Source organism: Saimiri boliviensis, chromosome 2 (genome assembly GCF_048565385.1).
Source record: "Saimiri boliviensis isolate mSaiBol1 chromosome 2, mSaiBol1.pri, whole genome shotgun sequence".
In the NCBI taxonomy this organism is placed as follows: Eukaryota; Metazoa; Chordata; class Mammalia; order Primates; family Cebidae; genus Saimiri; species Saimiri boliviensis.
In genome coordinates, this window is record NC_133450.1 from 189,042,822 (window position 1) to 189,068,899 (window position 26,078).

The 26,078-nt window shown below is 46.9% G+C and overlaps 1 protein-coding gene across 3 annotated transcripts in view; it reads right to left on the bottom strand.

The window, feature by feature from the left end:
- Positions 1-26,078, bottom strand: part of PAX5 (paired box 5) — a 192,756-nt gene that overhangs the window by 102,052 nt on the left and 64,626 nt on the right. For all 3 annotated transcript variants that reach the window (XM_003940050.4, XM_074395049.1, XM_074395050.1), the window contains one exon: positions 23,633-23,808. In XM_003940050.4, the coding sequence (XP_003940099.1) occupies positions 23,633-23,808 (176 nt within the window). The remainder of the gene's footprint in view (positions 1-23,632; positions 23,809-26,078) is intronic.

A 26,078-nucleotide genomic window follows, 5' to 3' on the forward strand; every position in this document is an offset into this window, starting at 1 on the left:
GCTAGAAACAGGCTTCCCACAAACAAACAAAAGCTTTCAAGCCAAGAGCAACTGAGATGTTCCCGTCTCCCCATCCAACCGTCTCCACCTCCTCTGCCTGCTCCAGCAAAACAGCCTCTCTCTGCCCAATTGCCCTGGAAAACCCCAGAATATCTCATTTTTATTTCCAGGAAAGGAAGAGGTTTTATCCCCAAATAAAAGTTCAGTAATAACAGTAGGCTGGGAAAACCCAGGCAGGAGCCTTCCTGCCACCCTCTGTCAAGCTCACAAAGAGAAAAATCGTACCATCCGACATGGTTGGGAGAGTTTAATCCAAAGCAGTGCTAATTAATATCCTGGGCTTTCCAGAAGCCAGTGCCATATACAGCTGCGAGGGCAACAAGGCTGTTCTCCCTTCAATTTTATGGGAAGAACATTTTCATTACAAAGCCTCCTCCCAGACCCTCCTCTCTCAGCCAGATTAGCCTCAAGAAGGAAGCGGATGATCCATATATCAGAACTCCTTCTCTCACCATTAATTTTATTATGTATACCCCATTTTAAAAGTTTATTGGTGCAACTCCCTACGCACCTGGCCAGAGCCTTTCTGACAAGCAGCGGCCCCTTCCTGAGTCCCCTTCTCAGTGGGAGTGTGTACACTCTGTCACCAGAAAGGGCCAACTTTCTGAAATTTGCCCTGGAGAAAAAGCTTCAATGCTGGTTGCCCCACCACTCTCTTTCTTCTTTAAAATAAATGTGGAAGATTCTAAACTGGCCCTTTCGTGAAATGTGTGTGGATTTTCCCACTCAGTATGCACTGTGGGTGATCCGCAGAGACCCTGAAAGCCCTGGGGGGTGCCCTACGTGTCCCCTCACCCCCAGTCAAGCATCCTTAGTCATTTGGGTAGGGCTGACCCATTTTTAACCCAAACCACCAGACCCTGGGCAGGTCTGCTGAGACCACATGTCTTGCCATTTTGTTCTGAAACCCCACATGCTCAAGACTGCCTCTTTCCAGCCTCCTAAAGGGACCCCAAATCCAATCTAAATGTCTTGAATTTACCTGTTTGTCTTTTATACATATAAATAGCTGCATTTCCATTCTCTCTTTGTTTCTCATTTTCATTTGGTTCTAATATCTGCATGTAAATGTCGGAAAATAGCATCTGTAATTGGAGATTATGAAGTATGGCCAGCTCCTGACAGGCTGCTAAGGAAGATGGATTATCCTCATTTTTCTGTAAATTTTGTCAATTTTGGAATTCATAAGCTATCAACACTGATCAAAATGGGACTTCACAGCTGTGTCAAAAAAAAAGGGAGAGAGAGAGAGTGAGAAAGAGGAAGAGAAAGAGAGAGAGAGTGCTCGCGGGTGGGCGCGCGCTGGCGTCGTGTGGGCACAGCAGATTGGATGTCCAGCGTCGTCGTGGCCACCCTCCTCCTGTCACCCTCCCCTCCACACAGGGCCTTACTGGAACTCGGGCTGGGGCTGCCTAGTCTCCTGGCTAAATCAAATAGCTAAATCACGAGGCTAGAAGGCCGCAAATCCTGCAAGGCACCCACTCCAGCCGGGGCTTAATTTATTGCCGGGTGCTGCCTTACTTATTTATCCTGAGGACTCTGAGGCTCCCCTGCTCGGCCTCAGAGATGTTGTACTCCTTCCAGACCACCACGGCCCACTTGAGGCAATTGTGTTGGTCTCTCTCTCTCAATTTTCCCATTACTGGGAGTAAGTACTGTTGGGACTCTGTAATGGCCCGACTGCAGCCCATATCAATAACAGATGAGGTTTAATCGTCCAACACAAAAATTATTTAGGCGCAGTAAGGACATTCAATGTCATTTGCATAATGACATTTCTATCGCACGCACCTAACCCGTCTTGCATAAACAAGGCCTTGGGACCATAAATAATAATAAATCATGACGTCTGCACGCCTCTTGTGGTAATAGGAGCCACTCTTTGTGGAAATTATTTCGGCAGGAAATGGGCACTGTAATTTTAAAGACATGTGGCACCGTGAGGCATGCTAAATCACGTGTCTGCACACATGACCCCCAGGAGCAGCCCTGGGACCCACCCCGAGCCCATGGCCATATCCCCAGGGTGCCCGGAGAAGGAGGCCAGGTCTCCAGGGGGAAACAGACCCTCTAGAAGTGGACGCCAGGATGTGCTGCTGTCCCAGGAACGGCAGCAGGCAGGAGAAGGCAGGACCCTCAGTGCCCGGCCCTAGGGAGAATTGAATTTGGGTCTGGAGAGGCACCCAGGCTTCAGGCTCAGAAACCATCTCTGTCCAAGAGACTAGAAGCTCCACGAGGGCAGTGATTTTCATCAGCTTTGTTCTCTGCTGAACCTCTAGGTACCTAGAGCAGTGCCTGGCACCCGGCAGGTTCTTGGAAAATATCCTAAAGAAATGCAATTAGAAGAGAAGATTCTGGCCCAGGTTGAGAGTGGATAATAAGAGCCCTGAAAACAGGCGAAGTGGGATAGACTGAGGCCCAGGCACAGGGGGAATGAAGGCAGGAACGGGCCCAGAAGTGCTGGAGCTGCAGTTGGTGAGTGACAGAGTGAAAAGGTCCAGTAAACTCTAAACCATATTGGAAGGCTGCTGTAGGGTCAGAAAAAGCATAGATTAGGATGCCAGGGCGTGGCCTGCACAGCGGCTAAGCCAGCAGGCTTGGGAAACAGGCAGAGCTGGGTTAGAACCCCAGCTCCACCCAACGCAGACCGCTGGCCTCGCCCCTCTGTGCCTCAGCTGCCTGTCTGTGGAACGCACCTCGTAGCAGTTTTTCCCATACAGAGTTGTTCTGAGCATTAAATGAGATAATGTGTGCCAAGTGAACAGCACTTGACGGAGCTTTGCTATCTATTATTTTTACTACCACTGTTATTCCTCAGGAAGCAGCAGAAGTGAGTCTAAACACAAGCTCTGCCTCTTACTAGCGGTGCAGCTTGAGAGCATCTGTCTTGAGGGGTACCCTGTGCACCCCAGCATCACCCAGTGTGCCTGGCGTGAGTCTCCTGTCCTGGCTCCAGCTCATGCCCTGGAGGTCAAGCGTAAGCACTGAAAATGAGGGTAAGGAAAGAACGGGAAACAGATTGGAGCCACTGTCTGTGAGATGCTAGGAGCCAGCCAGGTAGGCACTGGGGAGGATCTGGGGACCTCACACTCCCCCTCTCCACCTGGGCTCCCTGCTTGTCCTGCATCCACATCATGGTAATGTCCCTGGGGAGGCAAACTTGGTGGACCCACAAGTCAAGGTGATTCTGGTCATGTCACAGGGAACGGGGAGAAAAGAATGTGAGGCAGTGGAGGTGCAGGATGGGGGCACTGAGGTGAAGAAATGGTTACACCTGGCCTCCAGGACATAAGACTCAAGCCAGGCTTGCTGGGCGATGCAGGGGTGCACAGGGCACCTCCCAAGACAGACGCTCTCCAATCACACAGCTAGGAAGAAAAAGAGCTTGTACTTGGACTCACTTCTGCTTTCTGAAGAATAATAGTGGTAGTAAAAAAAAATGATAGCAGCGCTCGATCAAGCGCTAGTCACTTTGCACGTCTTATCTCATTATCTCATTTAACACCCCGGCAGTGTGCCCAGCAGCTGGTGGCTGAAACATGAACCAGTGTGCACACCTGCATGTCCAGGAGCCTCGCCCTCTCTCTCCTCAGCTCAGCGCAAGGACCCAGGCCTCCTAGGTCAGGCCCATAGCTCCAGGCAGCAGCTGAGCTGAAAGGGATTTGGGGTCTCCCCATTCCCATCCCCTTGATTTTCAGATGGAAGCCGAGGGGGAAAGACTTGCTCAAGGGAACACTGTTGTAAGACAGGAGGCCTCAAATCAGAGCCCGGGTCTCAGGTAAAGCAACGCTTGAGTTAGGAAGAGCAAAGAGATTGCATTTCCCTGGCTTGCACTTGCTTCGCAGACAAAATGGGAATCATCGTGTCTGCCTGCCTTCGTATCACGGAAGTGTTCATAGAGATCAAACGAGGCCGCGGATATGAAAACAGTCAGGTCATTTCACAGCACTCTTTACACACAAAGTCCCCCTCCATGTGTGAGGCGGGCTTGAGGAGGACCCAGGGTGGGGTGTATGCAAGTCCCTGCTCTGTTGTAAGAGTCGTGCTCAGCTGCTGACACAGCTTTCATGTTGGGCTTCGTTCTACCTCTACCAGAGGGGTGTGGTTCTCACTCGTCTTCCTTTTTGCAGATGTAGAAACTGAGGCACAGAGAGATGAAGTGAGTTTCCCATGATCATTTGTAATTAAAATTAATAAAAATTTAACCTAGATTATGCAGCTACAAATGCTGATGCTGGAAGCAGAGCTTTTATCAGAGGAGCTGCTAGAGGTTGTGGAGCCTGGCTTTCTCCCTAAGAGAGTGAGTCCGGGGAAGAGCAGTGCCATGGAAGGGCAGGGCCTGGTGGCCAGGCAGCTGCCTTCAGCACAGCTGATGCTACCCTACAAGGCTGCAAGTGCCTCAGCCTTTAACCACAGAGCGCAACACCCACTGACCCTTATCTCCCAGCTCTCCTTCTCTGCACCCAGCCCTCAGTTTCCCCACCAGAGCCTTCTGTGTCTTTGGCTTACCCTCCTCCAGTGCAGGCCCACACCATCCACCCCAGCCCTGCCAAATCCATCTATTCTCCATCTCAGATCCACCACCCCCAACCTTCGACACCTCACTTGTTGTTGTTGTTGTTGTTGTTTTGAGACGGAGTCTCGCTCTGTCACTCAGGCTGGAGTGCAGTGGCGAAATCTCAGCTCACTGCAACCTCTGCCTCTCAGGTTCAAGCAATTCTCCTGACTCAGCCTCCCAAGTAGCTGGGACTACAGGTACTCGCCACCACGCCCAGCTAATTTTTGTATTTTTAGTAGAGATGGGGTTTCACCATGTTGGCAAGGATGGTCTCAGTCTCCGGACCTTGTGATCCACCTTCCTCAGCCTCCCAAAGTGCTGGGATTACAGACATGAGCCCCTACGCCCGGCCTAGATGCAGCTTTCTGACTACCAGTAATGGAAGGGAAAACTATGCGCTAGAGATAGGTCATAGTCACTGGGACCCGCTCATAGTCACTGGGACCCTTTGTGGTTTAAGTCCATTTTAAGTTATTTGAAATCCGCTGGTGAGATGGGAAGCATCCCCGGGAGACTTGAGGCAATTTCTTCACCAAGTACCAGGCAAGTCCCAACCAAATTGGAAAGCTCTGTGACCACTTCCTGCTCCTTACCTCCTAACCCCCAATCCACAGGTAAAATGATGAGTCAACCACGGCCAGGGCCAAAACAGGAGGGAAATGGTTACTTTCTCCAAATCCCAAATACCCATTCTAAACAGGATCAGAAGCTCAGATAATAGCAAGAGAACTAACAGTGCTGACCTCAGGGCACATAGGATCTCTCTAGATTTATTACATGGGCTATAATGTGACATCCAGATTCTGTTCATAAATGAATTTGTTCAGAGGAACCCATATAAATGAATACGCCTATTCCTAAAAAGCTGTCCCATAGAGAAGCAATGTTCCCCTTCTCAGCAGCTCCAGAGACAGCCCCATCAGGCTCACCACTGATCCTCACACTAGAACATCCAAAATCACAAGCCCTGACATTTAAAAGATACGAAAAATTAAACTGTGGCTCCAAACCTACCATAAATGTCCTGTCAGGCTAATACAATGTAAAAAGTTTAAACCTTGCTTTGGACCACGTACCATTTCCCTAGTTTCCTCAAATTTTATGTATTCATTTGTTTATTTATTATTATTATTTTTTAAGTCAGGGTCTCACTCTGTTGCCCAGGCTGGAATGCAGTGGCACCATCATGGCTCACTGCAGCTTTGAACTCCTGGGCTCAAGTGATCCTCCCACCTCAGCCACCCGAGTAGCTATCACACCTGGTTAAATTTTAGTTTTTTGTTTTTTGTTTTTTTTTTTTTTTTTTGTAGAGACAGGATCTCGCTATGTTTCCCAGGCTGGTCTCAAATGGCCTCAAGTGAAAGTATTTAAGGTTATGCATACACTGTCCAGCTATTATATTACTATAATACATATGGTATTATTTTATTATATTATATCTGTGTGTATATGTGTATGTGAACATATACATACATATATTTTAAAACAGAATTTCCAAAGCCATCAACCACACCCCCACCACGCCTCACACTTTGGCCACCTGAAACTACTCTCCCTTTTCCAGACTGAACACACATGCATGTGTCTCCATGCTTTTGTTCTTCCTCTTCTTCCTCTTTCCACTTCTCCACCTGGTGCCCTCTTCCTCTTCCACCTACCCACCCACTGTCTATGCACCCCAGCCCTCTTGTGAGGGGCAGAGCTGTGTCTGTATCACTGGGACATTCCCTGAGAATGTAAATAATAATGATAAATAACATCCTCTGAATGTCTCCCATGTGCCAGGCACTGTCCAAGACTTTGGAGACACACAGGAGCCTCACACCAGCTCTGTGCCAGCACATCCACGTGGCCACCCCCGTCTTGTGGATGGAGAAACCGGGGCTAAGGGAGGGGGAGCAAACTGTCCCAATCACACAGCCAGCAAGTACACACACCAGGTTCCAGGATCAGGGACTCCAGAGCCCTGGCTCTTACCGCCTTGCTGTGTGGCCAACACAGGTGCAGCCTGGCCATGAGTGGGGGCAGCGAGTGTCCCTGAGAACAAGGTTACCAAGGGCTGGCAGTCCCATCCCTTCCTCCGAGAGGGACAGGACACTTTCCATTAGGCAGATTCCTTAGAAGTATGACAGTCTGGGTTAAATACCTCCTCCTTCCTTTTGAGGCAGATCTAAGAGACTGGAGAACTCATCTGCTGCTGCACCAAAAAGGAAATGTGAAATTGTTTGTTTGTAGGGGAAAATTCTTACAGTACAACCCAGAATTAATAATTTATTACAGAGATTTCTTAGCTCCTCAGGCAGAAGTTCTAAAAGTGATACAAATTGTTATTTTGATTGCTTTAATGGAATATTTCCCTGGAAGCCTGCGCTCATTTGCCTGTGTAATCTGCAGCCAGGCAAACAGTAAAAACAGAGACAGCCTGGAGAAGGAAGTTTCCAGCAACTCCCCAGCGCAAATGCTCCATCACTGCAGGTCAGATCGGGCCTTCTGGTCTGTCTCTCATCTCTCCCACCAAGACAATCCCTAGTCATTCGGCTTCCCTGTGCAAATTCCCTCCTACCTCCTCTCCAGCTCCTTCCCTGCCCAACCCAGCCCTACCCACCTGGGCCCTCCCGATCCCTTTCCCACCATGACCCTGACTCTCTGCCCTGTAGAACCTCTGATGTGGCAGAATGCTCCTTAATAATAATAACAATGATAATAAAGGAATCTTTGGAGTGCCTATTACGGGCTGAACCCTCTGCTAAACCCTCTTTCTGTGTACCTCGTGTAATCAGTACAACCAACTACAACACAAGTATTGTTATTATCCCATTTTATGTATGAAAAAACTGAGGATAAAGTAGTGGTAAAGCCAAGTAGGTTTGAAATAATAGCTTTGTACACAAAGGAAGAAAAGCTAATGTTTGTGTGAGATGTGACGGTAACCAGTGTTCTCAAAACTAGGAATAAAGGAAGAATCACACAAATTCCGGATCGCTTTTATTACCATAATCTCCCAAGAGATTACGTGAGCTCAAAACTAACGTAATAGGCTGCAAAGTCACAAGCAGCTGCTTCCAAAGACTGTGCTCCTAATCACGACACTATCCTGCTTCCAGAAGTCTTCCTGACCTGACCTGATGAACTCCCCAATAGAAAGCACACCTCCGACCTCTCCCCAGGACTTTCCGGGCCATGCATGGGGTCTGCACAATTCCATGCCACTGCTCACCACACCATGCTACCACAGCACCTCCTCAGAATTCCGTGTCATCTGCCCAAGCCAATCCCCTCATACTGCTAGTGATATGGGGGCATTCCTCCTGGCAGATTCCCACTTCCTCGGGACCTCCCACCATCATCTTCACCTACCCTCGACCTCCCTGAGCTACACCTCTTTGACTCCACTAGTCTTAATCTCCATCCCCCAGCTCTAGCCCCATGGGTGGCCACAGATAGGACCTGAACCTGTCATTTAGAACTGGTCTAAGCCCCTAAGCTCCTTCTGAAAGCTAGTTTGTCACCATCTTCCTTTCATGCTCTCATCCTGATGAGCCGGCTCTTGCCGGGAACCCTGAAGTACTGTAACCAACAGGTAGATAAAGTTATCTGCCCTCTTGGTGAGCCTGAAACAAAAACATCATCTATTCTGTTGCCCTGACCCAAGAATGGTCTGCATCCTCTTAAAATCATTGACACGGAGCTAGATTACGCGATCGTCTTCAATAAAGTCATCCCATTTGGCTTCATAGCCAAGACATCAGGAAAGAATCAACGAATTCGTCTTTTCTCCAAAATAGAAGAGAGCAAATGCAACCACATGCATCACACAATGCTGAAGCTCCGAGCTGAAAGGGGCCCTAGTGGTTACCTCTTCCAAGCCCCAATCTGACGCTCGAAACCCTCCTCAGTCTTCCTCCCAAGTGGCCTCACTGCCCACATCAGATATTCTCAGTGACAGAAGATTCACAGCCCAATCCACATTTAGGCAGCTCTGCCTGCTCGGAAGGTTTCCTTCAACTGAGATGAGAGCTGCCTCTCTCTAATTTCCACCTAAATCCTGGGTCTGCCCCTTGGAACCACAAAGAAGTCTGCTTCTGTTCCTCTTCCACAAGAGCCCTTCCGAGCTCAGATCGCATTCTTATGTGTCCACCAAGTTTTCTATAGGCCAGTCAGTTCTATTCCCCTACAAGTGCCTTATAAGACATATTTGGGGGTATGGAAGCAGGGTGTGGGGTAGTGAAAGTAAGGAGCAGAATAAAGGGGCATTCATGGAAGTATTCCTTCTGCTTCTTTGAAAAGCAAATGTATTTTCTAATTATTTTCCTTTCCTATGTCTATTTATTTATTTTTGAGACAGAGTTTTGCTCTTCTTGCCCAGGCTGGAGTGCAATGGCTTGATCTCAGTTCATTGCAACCTTCGCCTTCTGGTTCAAGCAATTCTCCTGTCTCAGCCTCTCGAGTAACTGGTATTACAGGCATACGCCACCATGCCTGGCTAATTTTGTATTTTTAGTAGTGATGGGGTTACTCCATGTTGGTTAGGCGGGTCTTGAACCCCCAACTCAGGTGATTCACCTGTTTGGGCCTCCCAAAGTGCTGGGATTACAGGTGTGTGAGCCACCATGGCTGGCCTCATATGTCTATTTTATTAAGCTTGTTAATTATGTTGTGAAAATCTTACAAATATCCTTGCCAAATTTTTGTCAGCTTGATTTATTCATTAACAAGAGGGGCATTTTAGTCTCCCCCAAATATCATGGGATTTGTTCATTTCTTCATTGACATCTTTTGCTTTAAATATTTAGAGACTGTTGCTAAGCGCATGCAGGTTCAGGAGTATTATATTTTCCTATAAATTGTTCTTGTTATCATTAAGTAATAATCCTCTTTGTTTTTCAGCATACTTTGGGCCTTAAAGTTTCTATCATCTGATAATGAGATTACTCTACTACATTTTATTTGATTAGTATTGCCTGGTCTATATTTTCCTATCTCAGTCGTTGCTCCCTTTCAGTACCATTCTGTTTTAGGTTAATTACTAAAAACACCATATTTCTGGGTCTTGGTTATTTTACATATCTTCTATTTATCTTGCAAATCCAATCTATTTATATTTATTGAGACTACTCAAATATTTTTATTTATTTCTGCCCTCTATTATGTAATTTTATATTTTTAATTTACCATGCTTCTTCCTTACTTCTTTCTTTCTTCTCTCTCACCTTCTATTGGATCCACTAAGTATTCTAAATATTTCTTTTTGCCACTTTTGGTTTGCACATTATGCATTCTATTACCATAATGGTTACCCTTTCATTGTTATCCTTAATTTGCTCTCCTGCATCCCTGACCTAATCCAACCTAAAGTTTATCAATCTGTCTATCTTCTTCCTATGAAATGCAAAAATCTTAGAATGTTTTAACTTAGATCAACCTCTTCCCAATCTTATATATACTATTGCCTTTTTTTCTACTTTGCTTTAAACCTCCAAAACTAGTAATTACTTTTACAGGTGACATTATTTACTGAACAAACCTATTTAGATTATTGTTCATTTATCTATGTATTTGGTTACCATCACTTCTTAAATCTCACTCTCTCCTTTTGTACTTCATATCCTTCTTAAAAGCAACATATTGTTGAGTCTTTGTGTTTTTTAATATCTTTTTTTTTTTTTTTTTTTTTTTTTTAAGGCAGAGTCTCACTCTCTCTCCCAGGCTGGAGTGCAATCTCGGTTCACTGCAATCTCCGCCTTTTGAGTTCAAGTAATTCTCCTGTCTCAGTCTCCCAAGTAGCTGGGATTACGGGCACACACCACTGTGTCCGGCTAATTTTTTGTATTTTAGTAGAGACGAGGTTTCAGTCTCTTTTAATGGGTATATTTATACCATTCACATTCAGAGTGATTATTGATATAACTGGATTCATATCTACTATGTTTGTAACTTTTCTACTTGTTGAACTTGTTCTTTGTTTTTTTTCTCCCCTCTTCTTCCTTCTCAGGTTTCAATTGAACGTGTCATACAATTCCATTTTATCTCTTCTGTTAGCATTTCAATTATATTTCTTTTTTTAAGCATTATTAGTTTCCCTAGTCTGAAATATACATTTATAACTAAGTTAAGTTCACCTTCAGATGATACTATTCCTCTTTAATTGTGTACCTTCTAATAGAATATTCCCAGTTCCTCATTCCTGTCTCTTAGGATATTGCTGCGATTCATTTCACTTATCCATATGTAATAAATCATCCCATACATTGTTATTATTATTACTTTACACAAATAGTTACATTTTAGATCAACTAAGAAGAGAAAATTATTTTACCTTCATTTATTCTTTCTCTAACTCCCTTCTTTCCTTATGTAGATCTGAGTTTCTGAACTACATCATTTTCCTTCTGGAGAACTTCTTTCAACATTTCTCCTAGACCAAGTCTGCTGGTGATAAATTCTCTCCATTTTTGTTTGATTGAGAAAGTCTTTATTTTTCCCTTCACTTTTGAAGAATCATTCCCCATGATATAGACTTCTAGGCTGGTGAGTTGTTGTTTTTTTTTTTTTTCTTTTAACACTTTAAATATGTCACTCCACTCTCTTCTTGTATGCATGGTTTTTGACAAGTAATCCACTGTAATTTTTATTCTTGTTTCTCTAGAAGTAAGGTAATTTTTACCTCTGGCTTCTTTCAAGATTTTTTCTTTGTCTTTGATATTCTGACATTTGCCCTGTGACCTCAATTCTCTGACAGGCTAACAAACTGTGTTGATTTTCCTTTTGTTCAGCTTTACTTCTTATTCTAAAGATCAGAGTGATAGTGTCAAAACTTCACCTGTCAAGAGCTGAAACTGCAAGTCACTCATATCTTTCTTGTTGAAGTACATGATTTAGTAGTTCAGCAAGCGTCTGTGAGTGGTAAACTCTCCCTGCCATTTTCTGAAAATGTCTTCATTTGCCTTCACTAATAAATGATCATTTACCTGAGTATGAGGTAATTATTACTATCTCTTAACACTTGAAGATATTTTCTTTTGTCTTCTGACTCCTAACAACGCTGACGAAAGTGCCTGTCTAAAAGTTATACTTTCTCTCTAGTTGCTTTCATAATTTCTCTTTGTCTTTGATGTTCCTCAATTTCACTAAAGTTTTGTTTAGATGTCTGTCTATTTTTATTTAATTTGCTTGGGATTTAGTATGCCTCTTCAATCTAATGATACATGTCTTGCAACAGATTTGTTCCATAAAGTCCTTAGCTATTATTTCTTCAAATATTGCCTCTCTTCTCTTTTTTTATTTTTCCAGGCCAACTATTGGGTGTATGTTGGACTTTCTCATGATATTTTGTATTGTCTTTTTTTTTTTTTTCATATTTCCCAACTCTTTAGCTTTCTATGCTATGTTCCTGATAATTTCCTCAGCTCTGCCTCCTCCCAAATCACTAATTTTCTATTCAGCTACATCTTATCTGGTATTTAATCCATCAATTAAATTTTTAATTAATTCTGACGGTCATGATTTTTATTTCTAGAAAATTTGTTTGATTATCTTCCTGTTGTTTCTTCTTTTTTATGGTATTTTATTCTTTTATAATGGTTTCTAATCTTTTTCATCTCTCTAATTATTTTCTAGTCTCTTTCAAATTGTCTGTTATCTTGGGTTCTTGGAGTACTTTTCCTCTTGGTTATGCCCCCTAACTTTCCCTGATTTTCTTGGGTGGCTTGACATTTTTAAATTGTGGGCTTATTTAGTAGTTACTATTTATTCTGTAGGCATGTTGTAGATACTAAATTGTGGAAGGATCCAGATGAAAAATTTTTATATGTGTCTGTGAGGCATCTCAGGGATTTCACTAATATGCATCCAGTTTTTATATTATTCCTATTCTTGGATTTTTTAGAAATTTTTGTTTTTCTCTGAGTCCCATGCAGAATCAAGTTTCCCTACTGCTTCCTTCAGCCTATAGGTAAAATTTATCTAGTGCACATTTCATAAAAAGTGCAGCCCTTCCAGGCTTCCAGTTTTCTGCAGGAATTTTGGTTCTCACTCCCATATATCACACAGTTCTAAGGCTATATCTTTTGTTTCAACATCAGCATCAAAACCCCAGTCCCTGCTCACTAGAGACTAAATTGAGAACCCATACCCTGGGCCACCAGGATATTACATTGGCTCATGCGCTTAAAGTCTGGCTCTGAGCTGCCTTTTAAATTCCAGCCCCTGAGGATTTCCCTCTTTTTCTTTCATAGATTATACACACACACACACACACACACACACACACACACACACACACACGGTTTTATATATGTATATGGTCTAATAGATATAATGCTTTATTGTTATATTCGATCCAGCATTTCTATTGTTTGCAATAGCAGGAGAGCCTACAATAGCTCAGACTTTTTTATAAGAACAAGAAATCTATGTTCTTTTTTTTTAAAAAGTAATTTACAAAACAATAAATGTTTATTTTTATTTTGTAAATAGCCAACTTCCTTAAGTCAAACTTCTGATGCACCCTTAAAACAAACAAGCTGTAAGACCAGAATTATCTGTTGTTTTTTTTTAAACTGCGAATACTGGTTAGCCTTGTTCGAGGGGAAATATCTCTACCCAAAAGTCAATTCTCACACAGTATCTTTGGCTGCATCAGTTGCTGTTACTTTATGCCACACAACACAGCACAGGTGGTCAATGACACTGACATGGCATATCTGTAAACATTTCTTGGATGAATGAATGAATAAATGAATGAAAGAACATCCCAGCAAGGTGCAGGCAGCTCTTTGACAATTTGCTTGTAACCTTTAAATCCCACATACACAGAATTTGCCTGCCATCAAAAAGAGTGGAACAGACAGGAGGAAAAACTGTAAATAAGTCAAAATAAAAATAAGTGATGGATTTCCTATTTGTTTGATCACTCACAGAATGTTAGAGCGGGAATGGATCTCAAGGATGATCCCGTGCAATGTCCCACCCCAAATGCAAAAACCATGAGCCAAAGTGACCAGCCCAAGAGCCATCATTAAAGCCCAGAATCCCATGCTTTTCACGATGGCAGCTTGCCCAGTGTTCTCTCAAATTCCTCCCTGCCTTACAAAACAGACACATTGATTTTTATTGGGGAGCCACCCTTGTGCTTGATCCACAGGAAGAGAAAAAATACTCAGCTATTTAGAAAATATTTCAAAAGCTATTTAGAAACAAATGGGCATCCCGAGGCAATATTCTTGGCAGCAAAGCAAGTGAAGAAGCCTGAGATCCCATACAGTCCAGGTAATTTTCATCCTTGGGTCACTTTGAGATGATAACAATAGAAGGATAAGGGAGACTATGGCTGATCTAGAAGCACCCAGCACTTCTAGAGATATAGGGAGCAACAATTCCAGAATAATCTTTGTGACTATCTCATTCCAAAGGCAAGATAATGTCCAAGTTAAATTTTAAACAGCTCAGTATTCAGGAAGCTATTTCTACCTCCTCTCCTCCAGCTGGAAACAACTGGGAATGAGAGCCCTCTCCCCCTGCCTCTACCCTCTTATAGCCTCCTGATATGGATGAAGTCATTTATCTGATTGGTCAGAGCCCAGAACATGCAGGGGGCTATGCTAACTGGTGGGTGGCATCACTGCGCCTTGTAGCTCAGCGGTCTTTCTCCAGAACTTCAAGCTTCCTGTGCTTCAGACTTCCCATGGGAAGGCCCAGTTAAGGCCCATCTCTCAGTTCTATCTTCCCCACCTGCAACTGGGTGGGAAAGCCAGAGAGGGTCTGCTCTAGAGGGCAGTCAGATTTGGAAGTAATGTGCCAGAAGCTTTACTTGGGTCTCCTCCCAGGGGTGCTTAAGTTAAGCCTAAGTGGTGCTGCCCAACTCAGGTTTTCAGATCCCCCAGAAATGGTTGGTAAGGTATAGAGTGAGTATTCAGGTACTTGCTCGGTACCTAAATCAGTACCTTGTCCATTTTCGCTAGGCTGGCAACCCTACAGAGGAAGAATAAGAGAGAAGATTCAAAGCTCCAACCAAACCCCAACTCTTCCTGTCCACAAAAGCAGAGCCTTACAAATAGTGTGCCAAGATATTTGATCCTCTCAGGCTTTGGATGACCAGGGGACAAATGGGGAAGCTAAAGCCTGCAAGACAATTGCCTTCAGCCATGAGCATCCTGTTTGTCCTGGCGTGTTATGCAAATATTAACACTTTCTATGTGTGCTGTGGTGAATTGAAAGTCCTAAACACAAGCACATCCAGCCTACCATCTGCTTGTTTAACCTCTAAAACGTCTGACTTCTCCCTCCTTCAAGATTCCCCAAGTCCCTGCATACCAAGCCCCCACCAGAGAAGTCAAATGCAAACTATGAAATACTTATTCTCCTCAAGAGTCGAGCTGATGCAGTTGATGGTGACCACTTGAGGCACCTTCCTATATATTGAACCTTTTCTGCCTAAGGAGGACATTTTCCCACGGGTACCCTTTGGGTGGGAAAATGTCTCAAAGGGCAAACAGCTGCTTCCAAGTTTAGAAAGTCATAAGAATATAGAGTTACAGCTGAGATCTGCCAGATTCACATGAAACCTTACTTTGGTCCAATTACTTCATGTATCATGTACAACTTTCAACAAAATATTAGGCAAGAAAAAAAAATAAGAAGAGAGAAAGTAAGCATCAGAACCAGACTCAGACTTTGGAATTATTATATAGGTAATTTTTTTTTTTTCCTGGAAACAGGGTCTTGCTTTGTCAACCAAACTGGAGTACAGTGGCATCATATCAGCTCACTGTAACCTCAACCTCCCAGGCTCAAGTGATTCTCCCCACTCAGCTCCCCGAGTAGCTGAGACTACAGGCAGCACCACCATGTCTGGCCAATTTTTCTATTTTTTGTACAGACTAGGTTTCAAAGCCCCAAGGCATATCTTCCCAGAGCATCAAGTTGGATAATCTAGGAGGAGCTACCCTAGAGGGTCTGGGATTTTTCTTCATTAAGTTGGGCTAGTAGAAAGGCTTTCTTGAGCCACACGGTCACAGCAGCCCTGTCGCTGCAGAAATGTACTGATTAGCATGCAGGTGTCGTACTCACCCGTAAGACAAGCTCTATACCACCTACTGCAGGGCCTCTAAATGTGCTGTTGAGGACCATAACCATTGCCTCACTGGTCTGCCCACTGAAAACTCATGTGAAAATCTCCTTTCCACTCTAAACGTCAGAGAGAAAAAAAAAACATGGCTTCCATTGAGGAATTGGACTCTTCTCTACTGGTGGACAATGAGAAGAACACAACTGATTGCATTTCCCATTTTGCTTTGAACATCAGGAAGCTCAGAATCAAATTCAAGTTAACTCTAGTAACACTGGGGGCCTGGCTGGAGATTTGGAGGGTTGGTGCGGGGAAATGGGAGGAGGTGGGGGAGCAGAAGGGAAAGGAGAGAAGCTGTGCATGATGGGGCCACACTTCCTGAGCAATACTACAGACTGGAGAGAAGCCAGCCACAGGCAGCCATCTTCAAGGATACAGCAATGTCATTTATACCCTGGCAATAGCCTCCTGGTCCCTTAACCCTCCAAGCCTCCTCACAGCTGCAAGAATAATCTTCCAATCTCTGTTGGATTAGATCCTGACATTCCCCGATTTAAAGTCTCACAGAGGCCTCTCTTTGCTCTCAAGGTAATAAAATCCAAGTTCCTGGCCCTGGTCCATAAGTCCCCTCCCACCTCACTAACTCACCACATACCACTTTCTGCCACTGTGCTGACCAGCCCACCCCTCCCCATGGGACCTGGCACTGAACTCCTGGGCAGAGGAGGCCAGACACTGTCTGGAGGCAGTAAGGCTGACAGCAGCCACCAGTGCCCTGGCCCTAGCATCTTCACCTGAACCCCAGCCCTGCTCCATGAATTAGAGGAGCTAGAGTCATCCAATGGCCTCCCAAGACCCTGCAGCTACCCCACCCCTTTACTGCTCAGGGCCATGGGTCCTGCGACGCAGACTGACCCTCTCTGCCCACCCTAATAAGGATCCCTGGGGGAACTGCCCTTCAGTGCCCCTCCTTGTGCTTCAGTGTAAAAGATCTTCTCTACTCCTCCCCCTCTTCCCACCAGACCCTTCTCATTCTTCTTATCTTAGAATCATTCTGTCAGGTTGGAAAGGCCTTGGCATTTAGATAATTAAGCCCTCTGATTTGAAACTTCTAAAACCACATCTATGAAAATGAATAGATTCGACTTGCATGCCTCCAGCAATGGAACGCTCACTGCTTAACAAGGAAGCCCATTCCACTGTCAGAAAGCTTGGGCTAATAGTGAGTTCTTTTGGCCTGTCTTCTTCCTTGTTCACAACCTCAAGCCTTCTCTTCATCAGACCAAATTACCCCAATTTCTCCAGTCATCCTTCCTAGGTAAGAATTTTCAGTTGCCTCTTTTGCACAAATTCTACTTTGTCTGCAAGGAAGGAGCTTGGCCCTGAGCACAGCCCTGGGAGGAGAGGAACAGAACCAGCTCAGAGGAGAATGGGACAGTCCCAGCCCTAGACTTCCATTTATGCCCCTTTGAGACCACACTGGTTCATGTGGCAGTGCCAGCACCTCCTAACTCATGCTCAGCTCCTTGCACAAGCAAAAGAACCCCCAGGTTATATCCCCAGGAAACTATCCATCTCTAAGAGTCAATGGGCAGCCTGACTGTGCTACAACTAGGAGTATTCTTCCAGTGGCCACCAGCACAGGCTCTGGAGCCAGGCACCTGGCTTCTGATCTTGGCCCTATATTTACTGTATGCCTTGGCTAAGTCACTGGACCCATCTCACCAAGCCTCAGCTGTTCTGTCTGCACAATGGGGGTGATGGGAGTCGGTGTGACTTGGTAATGCGGTAGGGTAAGTAAGGGTCCTCTCAGAACAGAGCCAGGCATGCCTTAAGCAATGAATACATAGTAGCTACAGCAATTACTACAGCAATCATTAAAACATTTTGGTTTTAATGTAACAATGTAACATTAAAACAAAATGTAACAATTTGTAACGATGCATTTATGAGGTCAGATGAGACAAGTTGGTACAGGTTGAATTGGGTCAGTGAAGGCCTCCCGGGGCAGGCAGGACTCCTCCTGGGCCTAGACAGGGTATTAAAAAATACAAAAATTAGCTGGGCATGGTGGTGTGCACCTGTGGTCCCAGCTACTTGGGAGGCTGAGGCAGGAGAATTGCTTGAACCCGGGAGGCGGAGGTTGCAGTGAGCCAAGATTGTGCCACTGAACTCCAGCCTGGCACCTGGCAACAGAGCAAGACTCTGTCTCAAAAAAAAAAAAAGAAAAGAAAAGAAAAGAAAGAAAGAAAAGAAAAGAAAAGAAACAGCCTGAAAGAATGTTCCAGGCAGGGAAACAGTGAGCAGGAGCTTGAGTGTGAACCACATTAAGAACGTAATAACTACAGTAACTGTCACCAATCATGCTCAGAGCCTCCCAGGGATTCACATGTTCACACACATACACACACACACGCATGCGCACGCCAGCCCTGGGAGAGGCAAGGCCATGGGCAGCAGCCCCTTTGGACACAGGAGCAGCCCAGCCTTTGTGGGCAGTGTAGGCTCAGGCCTGGTCATAGCCCAAGCTTCTTGTGAGTAAGCAGAGGGACATGGGGACGGTAAGGGGGCATAAGGAGGATGAAGGTCTGGGGTTGGGGTTTCAAGTGGCAGAAACCATGAGGGACTCTTGTGGGAGGTGGGCTTCAAGAAGAAAGAGATCCAATGGTAGCTGCAGAAACAGGATAAGAGGCAAGAGGTCCCAGTGAAAGTTGCTTCCAAGGTGAGCAGAACAATCCAGGCCACAGATCCCGGGCTCTGGGACACACTGCTCTCAAAGCAGCCACACCTCCTCACCTCTACGTCCCAGCCTTCTGAGGTAGGGTCCTCCCCTGCTCCTCCACCCACTGTGCCTGACTTCCTTTCACTGCCCGCCGTTTCAACCATCCAGGACCCTTGCAGCTCCCTGCCCACACCTGCATTCCTCCGGCTCTTTGCCTGTGCCGCTCCCTCAGCCTAGAATGCGCTTTCCAGCTGGCCATCTGCTATCGCCACAGGTCGGCATTCTGCCCTTCCCTCAAGGCACCTCCTCCAGGAAGCCTTCCCCTTTCTCAGACTGGCCCACCTGTCTCTCCACCCTTCCTCTCTTTCTCCCTTCCTCATGGTGGAACACAGATCCACAATGAAGGAAAATGAGCTTCCTGAAGAAAAAAACCACATTCTCTTTCTCCCTAGAGTGCCCAGCCCTTTTTCTGCTTCATGGTTGAGGTTCAGGCCATCCCTGATAACCAAGCTCAATCATGTCAGAAGCACACACCAACCCCTTCCTAGGAACAGGATGCCCGCAGGAGAAGGCGATCCTGGTCGGCCCACCAGCCTGGAGAAGTGCCACCACTGAGAGGGCAAAGTGGTTGATGAGAGCAGGAGGCATTTCTGGTGGCTTTCTCTGTTAGACAAGGGGCAGACCTTCTCCCGGTTTAACCCCCTGTGACCTTTGAACTTCCTGGGAGGTCAGCAGCACGTCCCCTTCCCCAGCTGTCTCTCTGTCTCTGGCCCAATGGGAGGGAGGGCCTGTTCCATTTTGCACCCGTATTGATCTGTTGGCAGCAATGGGCTGGATAATTAGCCAGGAATTAGGGTTTCTATTACAGCCAGGAGGCTGCTCCAGCTGATTTATCACCTGAATAATTTACTGTGATTGAAAGGAAATTAAAATGAACTCCATTTGACAACTGTGAGCTTTTATGGGCTTTAGTGAAGGCTCAAAAGCCAGATTAATAGCCTGGTGTTGGTTAATAGTCTGCCGAGAGTAAATACGGCAGGCTGTGCTCCGCAGCCTTCCTATGGCGGCCGTAGAAGGGACCCACTCCCACCAGGAACACTGCTCCAACGACAGCATCAACGGGAGTTTTACTGAAACAGATTCCACTGTTGGAAACACACACACACACACGCACACATACATGCACCCACACACTCATCACCAGCAGTTTTTCCCTTCTCTTCCTTCCAGGAGATTTTTATTCACTCCACATGGAGGGAATACAGAATTGCTTTTTCAATAACCATTTTGAAAAGGAAGTGTTTCATTGCCCCAGGAGTAGTCAACATTAACCCCTTCCACCCAGGGCAAAGGGTTTACTAAGTTTCCCTATAAAAGCCAGAAGCCTGGGGAGCCCACCCAGGTAGATCTTGGTGGGAAAAGCTGCAGAGTGGGGTAGGCTCCGATCTATCAGCAGTGTCTGTCAGAATCCCCGCCTGGCCCCACTGAGGAATATTCTTCCCATGGGGGACAGGTGGGGGATCTGGGAAGATGTGGCCTCTCCAAGACTATGGCAAGCTTCTGAGAGTTCTGGAATGATGGGCAGACTCTGGCTGCAAAGGGCCAGATCTGGAAACCAACCAGCCAGAAAACTGGTCCCTGGAATTGTCCAGACCTGGAGGCCCATGGAACCATCTTGCACAAGATGAAGACAGAAGACCTTGAGATCAGATTCCAGCTCTCTAGTTCAACAATATTTTGGAAACTGAGTAAACAATCTGGGAAGAAAAATGTTCCAATCTGTAAAATGGGGCTCACAAATCATGCCCAGCCTGTTTGGCAGGCATCTACACTGGGGGTCCAGTGAGAAGATGGATGTGAGTGGTCTTTGTAAACTGAGTGCTACGGTGCACAGGTGAGGAGGATCGCTGTTGTCACGTTCTTGTTGTCGTCATCATCAAAATCATGATTACTCCCACCACAGATATGGAAACTGAGGTCCAGAAAAAAAGTGACTTGCTCAGCAGGGTGGCGCCAGGACTCAAATCAAGCTTCCCGACCCCAAGGCCAGTAAGTGCTCTTTCTTCCCCAACAATCTACTCAATGAAAGTGACAGCAAGGCCCCCATCCAGGCCACTAGACCACAGAAACACAAACTCAGACAGCACTCTGCTCAAAAATGGAAGAGGCAGCCAGCCTCCACAGCCAGCACCACAGGCCCCCTTCCTGTTACCACCGCCATGCCACGCTGGGACTCACAGGCAAGGTCTGTTGAACCTTCACCTCTCAGAGAGCTAGCATGAGGAGCTCAAGGAAGCTGTACCCTTGATGCACATCCCTTCCCAGCCTGCGGCCCCTTGCTCAGGCATCCTTTGTCCAAAGTGATTGGGAATCGGGCGTGAGGGTATGTCATTCATAGTCCAGTGCCTGTGTGTGTGCCGGGCAGCCCCGCTGCCTCACCTTCCATCTCTCCTCATTAAAGCACATTACAGGGAGGTGAAGCAGATTAACCAGAAAACACTGGGTCAGTCATTATCCCACCACGCAGTTCACCTGCAGGCCCCATCTCAGCGCACACAGTCAGAGACAGGCCTGCGGATGCGCCCGCTTATTCTGAAGGACACTGTTAGATGCTGAGTCCTCGCAGAGTTTGTAATCAGGTCTCCTCCCCGTCAGACCTCATTTCTCCATGAGCCCATGGGACCTGTCCTTCAAGACCCCCATCCAACACTGCCCACTCTGTGCCATTGTCCTTGATGCTCCCAGCCCAGGTAATGTCCCCCTCACTGGCTGACACCTCATCAGGACCCTCTGAATGGTCTCTCTTGCCCTGTGTGCTCTGAGTTCACAGCACACTGCCCTTGCGCAACTGGGCAGAGCTGATGAGCGCCTGGCACTGTGCCTGGCTCCCAGCCTGCATTCAGGGAAGATGTTGGGTGAGTGGCATGCGAGTGAGTGAGTGAGCGAGGAGTCCATGGGCGGCTTCCACACTGCTAGGGGATGAAGCCCTGCAGGCTGCATGGTCTTCCTGGGCACTCAAAGCTAAAGGAGCTACGGTGCAGATTCTGAGTCTCCATGAGAGTCATGAGAAACACAGAGGGAGTCTTACACTGAGTGTCTGTGTTGATAAGGGGTTCATAGAAACGCTTATGCTGCAGAGGCCAGGTGGAGTGCAGAGGCCTGGATCGCTGTCCTCCCCACTCACTTGCTGGGTGAACTCAGACATGCCCTGTCCTCTCTCTGGGCCTCTAAAAAACAAGAGGGTTGAAACTTGCCTCTGTGTTTCCTGCCAGCCCTAAAATTATGTGATCTCTTATGTCAGCAGTTAGAAGATAAACTTTCTTCCACATTCTGGAGGGAAAGACAGGCCTCATCCAGGAAGGTTTCTCGATCAAGTCCACTCTCACTTTCCTCCCGTGTCAGAGAAAATGTGCCTTTTGCCCTCTCTCAGAAGGGTTCCGAGCAGAGGGGAGAGGGTGCTTGTGATGGAAACAGACTCTCCTCCCTGAAGCCCAGGACCTAGAGTGTGTGGGGTCAGCTGTGTCCAGCACCATAACCATGTCCTACCCAGCAGAGGCATCACTCAGCTTGTAGGAGAAAGACTAAAATCCCCACCCGCGTCTACAAGACCGGGCCCACCTCCCCAGCATCATTTCCCCATCCGCTCCAGCCCCGAGCCACAGCCACGCCAACTCTCTCCGTTCCTCATTTCTGCCACCTCCCTCTCAACTCAGAGCCTTTGCACTTGCTGTCCCCTCCGCCAGGCACCTTCCTTCCACCCCCACACCCCTTCTCCTTGCTACACCCAACCCCTTCAGGCTCAGCGTAAATACCTTTCCCCCAGGAGGACCCTGCGGCCTTCAGGCTGACTCAGCCTTTCCTTTAGGCTCTCGCAGAACCTCAGACCCCTCCTCCTCAGCACCAAAGCACACCTGTAATCCATGACTCTCTAGCTAACTCTTTCATTGGGGTTCTTCCACAAGTCTGTAGGCTCCCGGAGGGCAGGTCCAAGCCTGTCCTGTTCACTGATGTGACCCGGTGCATGGCTGCATGCCTTGCACAAAGTAGACACTCGTCATATTTGTTAAGTGAATGCATGACTTGCAGGGTGGCCTTAGGCAAGTCGCTTTGCCTCGGGACCTTGATTTTACCATCTGAAAACAAAGTGGCTAGAAGGTCTGTAAGAGCTCTCACAGAAACTGCTCAGACACAGACAGTCACAGACCGGTGGTCCCAGAGGCCCTGCTCTCTCCTCACCACCCAAGATTCTCTCCAGCACCTCGCCTCTCCATGGGGGCTGTGCAGGGAGCCTACGCTATTTGGAGTGACTTTTTGGAGAAAATTCAGAAGCATCCTCTAATTAGCATTAAGAGGAAGCTCATGCAGCCAGTTCTCACCACTGGTACCAGCGAGAAACGTGCTGGGGAAAGTTACTGTCTGTAGGGTCTCTCTGGATGGCCCGCCAGGAGGGCGCTCTTGGCAGTCCAGAGCCATGTCTAGCCTGCAAGTTTGCCTGCCAAGGCCTGGGCACACACTGGGTATCAGGAAATAGTCTTATGAATTGAATCTGCAAGAGCCTGTCACTGGGCCAAGTCTGGTGATCCCACCTCTGTAGCCACAGGGAGTGACTACTCCGCCCAGGGTACAGCACACGGCCCGTCAGCCAGGGCTGGCCCTCCTGCTGTCTCCCCTCGCCTGCAAATAACCCAGGTAGGAGTTTGTGCAATGAGACATTTCTTCATCTCCAGACTTTTGGATTCAGTCACTAAAAGCATGACAGGGTGACCAGGAAGAGGGCAGATGGTGGTATACCCATCTGCTCCCTCATTCTATTGTTCAGCCCCCCAGGACACGTGTGGGTTACATATTTCCACCATCACCCTCACTGACAAGATAATGACCCAAGACCACCTCAGGTGGCCCGGAAGATCATTACACCCCTCTGTCCAAAAAGCCCTTGGAAAGGACACCAGAGCAGCCAGAGAAGTCACCCACCCCCTGGCTGGCCAGCAACAGAAACACCAGGGCAAGAAGCCACTGGAGCCCAGACAAGCCCTCCTGACTTCGTGGGATGTAGTGACTGCCCAAGTTTGGCCAAGAACACTGAAGAGCCCTCTCTGAGCAGAAGCTGCTACGCCCTCACCCACACCCTGCCAGATGCCTCTGCCTTCAGGAGAGTGGCTGGGCCGGTGTGGTGATGGCCAGCATGGCCATGGCAGGTGTGGCGGGCATGCATTGCAGGGCGTACCTGCTCAGGCTTGATGGGCTCCGTGGTGGTGAAGATGTCCGAGTAGTGCTGCCTCTCAAACACGCGGTCCAGCACCTCCAGCTGCTGCTGTGTAAACAAGTCTCCCCGCATCTGCTTCCGGAGGAAATCTCTGCCTGGAAGTGAGTGGCCATTCGGCACCGGAGACTCCTGAATACCTTTGATGAGCAGGAGAGAGGAAGGGTGAGTGGAGGTTATACATGTTGCTAAAGAAAGACAGGTCAGACCCTGAGACTACAAAGAGGGTCTGACCCCAACTCCCTCCCTGACCAGAGGAGACATGGGCAGGGGCTCAGGTAAGGGACTGCCTTGCCCAAGATCACCTGCTGGTAAGTGCAGAGCCAGCCTCCTGCAGCCATGTGCCAAAGACTGTGCAAAGCCCCTCCCCCCCCTTTTTTTGAGATGGAGTTTTGCTCTTGTAACCCAGGCTGGAGTGCAATGGCACAATCTTGGCTCATGGCAACCTCTGCCTCCCAGGTTCAAGCAATTCTCCTGCCTCATCCTCCCAAGTAGCTGGGATTACAAGCATGCGCCACCACGCCCAGCTAATTTTGTATTTTTAGTAGAGACAGGGTTTCTCCATGTGGGGCAGGTTGGTCTTGAACTCCTGACCTCAGGTGATCCACCTGCCTTGGCCTCCCAAAGTGCTGGAATTACAGGTGTGAGGCACTGCACCCAGCCGACAAAGCTGTTTCAACATGCATTGTCTCATCTAATCCTCATAATGACACTCAATGTAGGTTATTTTCCCCACTTTGCAGATAAGAAGATTGAGACCTAGAGAGATTTATTGATTGGCCTGAGGATTTGAGCTTGGGCTGACCCACAGGCTTAGTCATCAGGTGCTCCTGCCCCTCCTGTCCTAAAGACCCTCCTGGAAGGTACCATTTCCCCAGAGCTGATGTTTTTACCCTGGACATTTGCCATTCATAAGACTATTTCCTGATACCTAGTGTTTGCTAGGGCCTTGACAGATTGTAGGAAAACAGTACTCTCATACAATTCTGGCGGAAGTGGTAACACACCTGTGCTGGACAAGTTGGGAAATCTATCAAAACTACAAATGCACATTCCTTTTGATAATAGCAACTGCACTTCCGGGAATTTATTTTACAGCTCAACTTCTATGAGAAGTGATGTAGGTTCAAGGTTCTTGTAGCAAAAGACTGGAAACAACCCAAGAGTTTATTTGTGGGGGGTTGGTTAACTAAGCCAGGCATGCTTGCATAACAGAAAACTGCAGCAGCAGAAAGGAATGAGCTTCCTTCTGTGAACTGATAGGAAAAGATCTTCAAGATATACTATTATGTAAGAAGTAAAAAACAAGGTACAACACAGCATGTATCATATACAACCTTTTGTGTAAAAAAGGAAGAAAATAAGACGATGTGCAGTATGTATCTCTCCAAAGGATACATGAGGAACATTTATCCTGGTCACTCATTCAGGGAGGTAGGAAGTGAGTGGAGGTGAGCGGGGAGAGACTTTCCATGGCATGTTTTTCTTTGGTTTCGTTTCATTTCAAAAGTTTAAATGTACTGCCTATTCCAAAATGTAAATTAAGTAAGGGTAAGATTAATTCCCTCTGTGTTCTGTATTGTTCACTATTCACACTGTAACAGTCTCTGGTGATGATGCTTACATGTCAGAGGAAACATTATGAATTATCAATAAAGAAACAAATGGATGAACTATCTTCTGTGAGTCTCAAGCTTGAACTGTTAAAAAAAAAAATCAAGTATGGAGGGCAAACGGTTTCTAGCAAGAAAATGGCCTCTGGAGGCACATCATTGGCCAGGGCTCTCTGGGACCACATTGCTCTCACAAGGCTGACCAGAGGCACTCTTGAAACCCAGGCCCAGAGGTGGGGCATCTGCCTTTGCAGTTGGAAAGCCCTGGGGAAACCAGCGTGGATCTGCTCTCATGCTAAAAGGCGCCCTTACTAAGGCCTTGTCTGACCCCTGCCCCCACAGCACACAGCTTCCCTGGACTAGACTTCATCTGTCATGTCAAACACCCACCCATGTGAGGAATGAGGCCAGACTAAGGTTGTGGCGTCACCAAGACTCAATCAAAAGTCACTGCTTCCTCAATTGTACTTATCTGCGGACAAGTGCAGCACAGTGGCTGACATTTGAATAAAGATAGCAGCTTTGAGTGTTGGCCTTTCAGATCCTGGGTGGAAGCCAACAGGCTCAGAGGACCCAGCATACTCTATAGGACAGGCCTTCAGAGGCAGCTCATGAGCCCTCTGAGAAAATGGATCCCCCACCAATTTTGACCCAAGAGGATACTGTAGGCTGGGCCACAGCCCGAGGGACCAAAATCCCCCACATGTAGGCCAAGGCAGAAGTTGGTCTCTCTGACCAATATTCCCCAGCGTGCCCCTCCTCTGGCAGTCTGTGACCCTGGCCTTCCACAAGACAGG